At 41.0% G+C, this 9,341-nt stretch overlaps 1 protein-coding gene across 1 annotated transcript in view; it reads left to right on the plus strand.

Moving 5' to 3' along the window:
* The window catches only part of TFAM (transcription factor A, mitochondrial), an 8,663-nt gene extending 176 nt beyond the window's left edge, over positions 1–8,487 (plus strand). Inside the window, exons 2-7 of the mRNA XM_010580001.1 lie at positions 22–195; positions 2,128–2,198; positions 4,192–4,341; positions 5,797–5,892; positions 6,940–6,996; positions 7,976–8,487. Of these exons, the coding sequence (XP_010578303.1) occupies positions 22–195; positions 2,128–2,198; positions 4,192–4,341; positions 5,797–5,892; positions 6,940–6,996; positions 7,976–8,194 (767 nt within the window). The 3' untranslated portion in view covers positions 8,195–8,487. The remainder of the gene's footprint in view (positions 1–21; positions 196–2,127; positions 2,199–4,191; positions 4,342–5,796; positions 5,893–6,939; positions 6,997–7,975) is intronic.
* Positions 8,488–9,341: the final 854 nt, after the last annotated feature.

Consider the following 9,341-nt stretch of genomic DNA (forward strand, 5'->3'; position numbering starts at 1 on the left):
GTGCGCCGGGCGCCCCGCGAGGCGTTGCGGCGCGGCGATCGGTAACGGGCGTTGCGGTTGTGTGCAGGGTCGGCGGCTCGGCGGAGAAGGGCCTCAGCAGGGGGATCAGCTCGGATGAGCCCCCGAAGCGGCCTTTGACGGCCTATTTCCGTTTCATGAAAGAAAACCATTCTGCTTTCAGGCAAAAAAATCCAGGTACGCGGCCTGAAGGGGGTTAGGTACGAGGGGACGGGCGATGGGGGCTGTTTTGCCGTCAGGAACGCGGGGTCTTGGTGTGTGGGGTGTGCCTGAGGTTCTGCCGTAAAGTTGCCGTCGCTCTAGGTACATACGGTGTTTTACCTCCAGAATACCTGGTTTAAAAATAAAACTGGAGCAAAGTATTGCTTTGTGAAAGTAAACGTCGTAAAGTACGTTACCCTGGTTTCAGGAGATACCAAAACCATCTTCCTTATCCGTAGGATACCACAGGTAAATTCAGTATTGCCATACTTACTGCCTGTACAGTATTAGCTTAGTCTTCTGTACTTAGTAACTCAAAAAAGGGAGCATTTGTCTGTAACTTTAAAAGTGTTTGAAGAAAGAGCTCATCTGGGCAGTACATGTTAACAATTATTTGTGTTTTTCAGTTATTTTTAAATCTATGTATTTGAAGTATGTTATTGCTCATATAACAAGTTGTATATGCTTTTATTTTGATGCTCTAGTGATTTAAAAACTACATGTACTGGATTGCCTCAGCATATACGGGAGAAAAAGTAAATGTATTTAGAGGAAAATGTTTTTTGAAAAATTCATTTATAGGCAATGCGGTAAGTTGTGTCAGAGAGCAGCAAAATGGAAAGCTGTGCTGATTTTGAAAATACTTTTGAAATGAGTGTTAAAATGTCAAAAGAACTGTGGTGATATTGGCCAAGTCATGAGGTAAATTTAAGTAGGGAAAACCATTTGATACCCTGTTTTGCTCGCTAGTTTGAGCATTCAACAGTCTGAAAGGTTGAGACACTGAACTTGCAGAGCTTATTGTAATTACATGCCACACCAGTGTTTTCCAGTTTCCAAAATTTGAATAATCTGCAAATAAATGTATTGTATCTCATATACAAATCGAGAATTTTGGGCTTTCTTGTTCCAATAGAGGTAACGTTCAAAAATAACCTGATAATTTGTTTTATCATTGGCAAATCATTGTATTTTCAAAGGTTTTAAGATTGGTATACTTGGACTAAAAACTCCCCATCTGACTGGTTTTCCAAAATTCTGGAAGTCAGGTTACTGATAAGAGCTTAGTTCTGCTTTTCCACTGTTGAGATGGCTGAACTTTACATTTGAGGTGGAGAGAGGAAGACCTATTTTTTCTTTTAGTGTGAAGCAGAGGGAAAGCCTGGAAAAGGGTTTTTCAAGACACAAAAAGTTATATCCTCTTTCTAAAGCCCTTGGGTTTTTAGTTTGGGTTTGTGGGTTTTTTTCCCTTTAACAAATTCAGGTCTGGCTGGAAATCTCATCAAATTACCATAGTGCAAGGGCCAGAGTCAAATTCAGTTGGCAGAAACCCAAAGCAAATTCAAGTCACTGTCTGTAATTTTGTTTATGGGAGAAGGAAGTTACATTTTCTTTAACCTTACTTCTGTTGAATAATATTGTAAGCAAAGGACTTTAATATAAAGATCAAGCATGTCTGCTATATCAGGTGGATAAGGTCACATTATACTTGCTTTGAATAATCCAGCAGACTCTTTTGAGAACTGGGAAGTTTTACTTCTGGTTTCTTCCCTGGCCCCCATTCCAAGTTCAGACCATCTTGCATTGTATCAAAAAGGATCGAGCTCAAAAGGGGATTAAAAAAAAAAAAAAGAAACTGTTGTGAAGTGGTAATAGCTGTCTGTCTTGGAATGGTGCTTCAGTTTATAACACCATGTTTCATTTGAGTTTGAACCAAGAGCAGGGACTCTTCCCCCTCCAAATACTAGAGTTCTCTTTAACTGCCACAGTAAGTTAGTTTTACGAAAGGAGGAAAATATATTTATACAGGAAAAAGACACTAGTGACAGCTCTCCTTGGGAAAAATTGAAGCTTACTAAAGATACAATATTGATCTTTATTTTCTTGCTTTCTAATTTTAATGTACAGAAGTGACCAACATGGAGCTGATTAAAAAAATAGCAGAAGCTTGGAAGGAGTTGCCAGCATCACAGAAGCAGGTAGGTTTGTATCTTTGCCCTGTGTACTTTGAACTCTATAGAGCTTAGTCGTTGTTTTCTTGGTTTGGTGTCCACTGTGGGTTTTTTGTTTTGTGTTGTGGTTTTTTTGTTGTTGATTTTTTTTGTAAACAACAATAAAAAAAGCACTTGCATACAAAGGTTCAGACATAAAAACAATTCTGAAGAGAATTGGGAGCTGTGAAGTACTCAAGGGAAGATACTTTGATACTTTTACACATGACCTTGGTTTTAGTATTTTTAATCTGTTGCCAGAGAAACAAACAAGACAGATCTTGCTCTATGCAGCTGCAGGGCTGGGAACCAATATCTCATTTCTTTTTGAATGATAGTTGTGTATATGTGTGTGCATTAGATGTATAACAACAGGAGTATTGTAAAGGTGTTCTGCTTTCATATGCATAAGTTAGGTGAAACCTCAGTTAATTTTGATGAAAGGACCAACTTTTTTTTTTCTGCTGACTATATAATAACCAGAGACCTAACTTACAGGTAACTTTCTGTGGTGGGTTGACCCTGGCTGGGTGCCATGTGCCCACCAAAGCCATTCTATCGCTTCCCCACCCTCAGCTGGACAGGGGAGAGAAAATATAACAAAAGGCTTGTGGGTCAAGATAAGGACAGGGAGATTACTTGCCAATTACCATCATGGGCAAAACAGACTTAATTTGGGGAAGATTAATTTAATTTATTACCAATCAAGTCAGAGTAGGCTAATGAGAACACCAATTCTTATTACACCTTCCCCTCACCCCTTCCTTCTTCCTGGGCTTAACTTTACTCCTGATTTTCTTTATACCTCCTTCACCCCAAGCAGTGCAGGGGAATGGAGGTTGTGGTCAGTTCATCACACATTGTCTCTGCTGCTCCTTCCTCCTCAGGGACAGGACTCATCACACTCTTCTCCTGCTCCAGCATGAGGTCCCTCCCACAGGAGACAGTCCTCCGCAAACTTCTCCAACGTGGGTCCTTCCCACAGGCTGCAGTTCTTCACAAACTGCCCCAGTGTGGGTCCTTCCACGGGCTGCAGTCCTTCAGGAGCACGCTGCTCCAGGGTGGGCTCCTCTCTCCCACGGGGTCACAGGTCCTGCCAGGAGCCTGCTCCAGCACAGGCTTCCGATGGGGTCACAGCCTCCTTCAGGCATCCACCTGCTCCGGCGTGAGGTCCTCCCCGGGCTGCAGGTGGATATCTGCTCCACCATGGACCTCCATGGGCTGCAAGGGGGCAGCCTGCCTCACCATGGTCTTCCCCACAGGCTGCAGGGGAATCTCTGCTCTGGCATCTGGAGCATCTCCTCCCCCTCCTTCTTCACTGACCTGGGTGTCTGCAGGGTTGTTTCTCTTAAATGTTCTCACTCCTCTCTCCGGCTGCCATTTCTGTGCCCCCTGCAACTTTTTCCCCTTCTTAAATATGTTATCACAGAGACACTACCACTATTGCTGATCGGCTCAGCCTTGGCTGGCTGCGGGTCTGTCTTGGAGCCGGCTGACATTGGCTCTGTCAGACACAGGGGAAGCTTCCAGCAGCTTCTCGCTGTAACCCTGTAACCCCCCCTGCTACCAAAACTTTGCCACACAAACCCAGTACGCCGGTGTAGAAATGTGTTCAGTGACTGGAGCTTTTGTGTGCTGCAGTGAGTATACACACGTTTAAGAGTAATCATTTCAACCAAGCTTCAGCTCTTCCTCCTTGTGTGGAAGATTGGTTTTTGCATTGGGATGTATCTGAAGATTCATCCGATGTTATCAGATTAACTAAGATTATGCATGGGAAGAGCCCAGGTTTTGAATCTGAGTTCTTATGAATCCATTCTGCTAATCAAACAGATCTGAAATTGCTACTTTACTTTAAAAATCTTATGTTCCAGCATAGTCTGTAATATTTTTTTGTTAGTAGGTTAGAAGTGTTAGCTTGCTTAATGGTCGAGTGCTTCTTACTAAAAGCATCTGTTTAAGGTTGGTGATTGTGTTGTAGGTTTATGAGGAAAGTAGAAAGGCAGACTGGCAAAGATATAAAGAGCAGTTGGCTGCATATAAAGCACAGCTAACTCCAGTCCAGGCTGCGGCTTTGAAAGAAGAAAAGAGAAAACAACTGGCAAAAAGAAGATTGTTCAGGGCAAAAAGAGTAAGTATTTTGAAGTTTTAAGTTTCATTTCTCTCAAGGAACCTGAAGTCTATTTGTCTGGTATACAGAGCAGAGTTGAGGCATGTTTAGAAATATAAAAGCCACTCTCAGAATAATTAAAAAAAAAACAAACACAAAACAAACCACAAACCTGAAACAAAACCCCATGGATGAAAATAATTGCTGGTGTTAGCAGTTATTTTAGTGACTTTCCTGTGCTTGAAGACCAGAACTAGCAGATACCTTTGTGCTCACAGGTAGCTTCTCTGTGCTTTTTTTCTTCCTATTCCTAAAGCTGCCTGAGATATGATAGGTAATAAAAGACATTGGAACCAGCAACACTTTCTTTGGTTGGGAAGACATCCAGAAATAGCTTTTTACAAAGGCCTTGTATCTGTTACTTCAGTGGCCCCTACAAGGTAGTAGCTGCTTGAAGTAGCCTTTTTTCCTTCCTTTTTCTGGATTCTGCTGCTTTCTGTATAGCTGCTGACGTGTTGAATTAGGGCTGCGTAGAGGCACATCTGTTGGTGTCCTTTATTGACTTATTCATACAGATCATCTTCCCTGTTCCCTTTTAGCTGGTTTATATATAAATCCTGAGAGACAGAACCATCTGTAAAGGTACAATATTATGGTTTGTTCAGGGGCAAAAGAAGTTGAGGGGGTTGCTTGTTGCTTGTTCATTTCTGTGAATTAAACTGCTGGTGTGACATTGTCCTAATTGGCAAAACTGAAGTTAATTTGGTTTAAAAGACCCCTGCTTAGAGGAAGTTTTTAATCCAAATGATTCTGCTGATCCTTTTTAGAGTATGGCACCACAAGGAATTTAGCTGGCATACCTAATACCTAAGCAGATATTAATTTGCAGCACCAAGGCTGCAGTGGGAATGTCTTAGGGCTGGAGAAAATTGTAAAGTGTAAGAAAAAGTGTAATTGCATCCATAACTTGCTGTACTTTCCCTCTCTCACCATCATCCCTGTAGGCAAAGCATTCTGATAGCAGAAACCTAGTTCTGTTTCCCTGGAAATCTGCTGGTTCTGTTCCACCTTCTCTCCTCCCACAAAGCTGGGTATCTGCCCTCCTCTCTGCCAGCGTACAGTATTTCACACCAGAAACCAAAGTCTTATGAAGATAATAGAAAACTTGTGATGACTTTCTTACTGAGTGGGATTTACTAACAGTCTTTCGTTTCTGGAAGACTTAGCTGAAGTAGGAATCAGTTTTAAATGCTTTTTTTTAATGTCTGTGAAAATTCAAGTTGTTTAGCTTTTCTTAATTTAGTTTAGCATTAGTCTTGACAAGTGGTGAGAGCATCTTGACATACAGTCCAGTTTATAGAATTAAACACCAAAAGATGAATTTGAATCTGATTTTTGTATAAAATAGAAAGACAGATGTTTAGTTTTGGAAAAATGCATGCTTGGTAGATTGAATAACTTTTCTTGTTTTTAAAGGAATTGACCATGCTTGGAAAACCTAAAAGACCTCGTAGCGGCTTTAACATTTTTGTGTCAGAAAACTTTCAAGAAAGTGAGGGAATATCACCTATGGTAAGCCGGGAAGGATTGTTCTTTAAAATAGACCTATTGTATTCAGAAAATCTGTCTTAGATTCTGTCATTTTCAAAGAAACTGCTCAATAGTTCAGTATTGGGATTTTGCTTTGCTTAGGTTATGGTTTTTTTTAGGCTGCAGTGATCTGGCTATACTGCTGGTGGCATGTCCTATATAAACTGCTGTGTGGGTATACAGACTTAAATATTTGCTCTGTTTTTTGCACTTCAGTGTTACAGACTTCATCTGTTTCTTCTGTAAGGAGAGAATTCTACTTTTCTTTGGTTTGGTGTAGAAACACATTAGTTTTTCAAACGGTTGTGGTGGTCTGCTACCATTTCTGTAGTAGAGTTATTGTACCTCCTATAGCACAGTTGATGTTATGGAACATGCAAGAGTTCCTCAGCAAACTCGCAAGTTCTGCACTGAACTGCAGTTTGGGGTGATTTAAGTTACGCTGGTGGATTACAGCACTTGAAGCACTTGAGACCTCCCCTGTATGCCTAGTATGTTCCTTACCCTATGCATTTAGTCAGTAAATCAAGATATTGGAAATAGTTTGTTCCTTGGTTTTCTACATACAAAGTAGGCATCTCCAGTCAGCTGAGGCCTGGTTTGACGCACACAGGGCAAAATACTCCTGAAGTGGTACAAAGTTCCCTGTCAATGCAGTTCATACTTAAGTGGGCTTGTCTTAAGTTAGGGCTTGGTTTAAATGAAACCAGTATGCGTGGTGAGATGTAGTCACATTGCTGTAAATCAGCTCAGCTGTTCCGTCTGACTGCTTTTGCGGCAGGCTAAGTGACTTAAACTGCTTCGTGCTTATATATCTGTAAATGTGGCTTAGGTGATGCCCAGCAACTTGTTGAACTGTGTCATTTATTATTTACGTATGTTAAGAGGGTGGGGTATAAGCCTGTGTGACTGTGCTTTTTTACATTGGTTTATACTTGGCTTTCACTGGCATGGCATTCATCTGTAACCCTCTGTGGTCAGTCTGCTGTTAAAATAATCCTAATGTATTGTGTATTCTATATCCTGTAGGCAAAGCTGAAGCAATTATTTGATGCATGGCGAAAACTGTCCAGTTCTCAAAAGCAGGTATGTCAGTGGATTTTGATGAGGTTTTGATCTAATTGGAAAATTACAAACTTGAGTCAAAATTAATAAATTCATACCAAATCCTGAACTCAGTTGTTCAAAATATAATACTGAGGAAACTACTCTGAGATTGTACTTACATGTCCTGAAAAAGATTGTCATTACTTTTATTCCAGTAGTGACCATTTGTTTCACATGGTTGATGAAACGTGAGTGAGTGGGATGAGATGAAGTTCTGTATGCCTGGAAATGGACGCTGAGTGGCATCTAGGGAGGAAGGTGGAATAATCTGCAACAATTTGGGGTTTTTTCCTCATAATCTACAGTATTTTTAAATGCCAGCGTAGTAATTTGCTGCTCATGGAAAGACTTTTGACAGGTAAAACAGAAATCTACAAGTGGTGTGCACACAGTAATTTATTAACTTTGGTTATCTTGGGGATAGTTTTCTGCCAGCTTTCTCAGTGTATTGAAATATGAACCTGCAGGTATATGAAAATTGGAGGGGTGTTATACTGAAATCTAATCTAAACCTCCAGATTTTCAAGTATTCTGTACCTTATTGTCCTTCCTCCTGAATGCCTTTCTTCCAGATTGTTTTGAATGTGTACTTAGAACATGCACTAGGTTCATGTTCTTTCTGTAGAAAAAGAATTTGAAATAGTTCCTGTTCCTTACACAAACCAGCTCTCTCAAAAGAGTACTCAAATAAAAAGCCTTAGCTCTGAGTAGTAATAGTAAATAAACTTCCTCTTCAGGAATGGCCATCTGGTGACATAACCATAATTCAATGCTAAGGTTTTGGGTTTTTGTGCAAGTTTGATGTTTTTTGAATTTTCTGGAGGCAAAAGTGAACACTTGGGATGTGCACAGCACAGGTCTTGTAGTAAGTCACCATTGTATCAGAGGGGAGGATGTGAGATGGCAGTTACCCCGACAAAGCCCCTTTTGTAACTGTTGATGCATAATTTTCTTCCAGCCATACCTGCAGCTTGCTGAAGATGATAAGGTTCGTTATGTAAATGAAATGAAGTCATGGGAAGCAAAAATGGTTGAACTCGGACGTGAAGACCTGATACGTTCCAGAACGCGAATGCCAAGAACGAAAACTGCTGAAACTGCAAAGAAAGCTGCAACAGCCAAAGCCTCCTCACGTGAAAACAAGGCAAAATTAAAGTTGAAAAAATCAGAAGAATAAAATGGTCAAGTATTTTATATTTAAGGCCCTTTGGTTGTCATGTCTTTATCCTGCTGTGTTAATGCTACAGTCAGCATTAGCACTGAAATTTGGAAAGCCCGTAAAGGGGCCACTGGAGAAGTAGAAAAGGTGATCGGGTAACAGAGGATTCAGTGTCTCTCTGATGAACTGACTGAAATAATCATTGCAGGTGTAGCCTGAACAGTTAGTCAAGCTGTGAATAGAGACACTCACTGACATCAGCAGAGCTCTCCAATAATGGTAGATAACAGCTAACTTTTATAAGATTTTTTTTTTTTATGAAAGTGAGAATATTCTACGATGTTACCATCTATATTCTGTAAGAGCTGAAATCTGAGTTCATGCTGCTGCATTTTATTCCCTCCATGGTATTGGTAGTGAAATGTTCTATGTTTCAACAAAAGGCACAAGAAATGTAAAATACTAACTTTTATTTCATGCATCTGTCTTTTTGTATGTATCAATCCGTGTATACCACTTATGTCGCATTTAATTAAAGACCATATGAGTTTTGTATAAACCTATCTTTATTGGACTTTTTTCCACGGTTTTGTTTGGATACATGCAAACATTTTTTCTCCCTCTTGTCATATTTGGGACAGCCTGGAAGGAAAAGAAATGTGTGAACTGTTAGAACTTTGAGTTTTGAAGTAATAAATACGGATATTTTGAAGAGCTGCTTGATCTTTGTTTTTTTTCCGGGGGTCTCTCTGACTTAGTGAAAGTCTCGCAGGTATTTTGGAGAATCTATTTTTAGAAGGCAGGCAAGCTTTTTCAGTAGGCAGTGGATTTCATCCATCCTGAATGACCCACAGAAGCTGGCAAAGCTTCTTGTTTACCAATGGGGAGTGGAAAGCCAATTAGGAGTCCCTTGCTTTTTTTTTTTTTTTTTAATTTACTGATGGGACCCGTATCCCAGTGCTCCTGGCTTCCTTCCTTCGCAGGAGAACGCGTACCGAGCCCACAGGCGGGAGGCTCTCCCTCACACGCAGGTTCCCAGCCCCTCCCCGAGAGGGAGCGACGTGAACCCCAACCGCGGTCGGGAGAGGGACGGGGGAACTCCGGCCGGGTACAGCCCCCGCTCCAGGCACGTCCCCAGCTCCTGCCTTCTACCCAAGCCTGCTCC

The sequence above is a fragment of the Haliaeetus leucocephalus genome, unplaced genomic scaffold (genome assembly GCF_000737465.1).
Source record: "Haliaeetus leucocephalus isolate CR32 unplaced genomic scaffold, Haliaeetus_leucocephalus-4.0 Scaffold687, whole genome shotgun sequence".
Classification (NCBI taxonomy): domain Eukaryota; kingdom Metazoa; phylum Chordata; class Aves; order Accipitriformes; family Accipitridae; genus Haliaeetus; species Haliaeetus leucocephalus.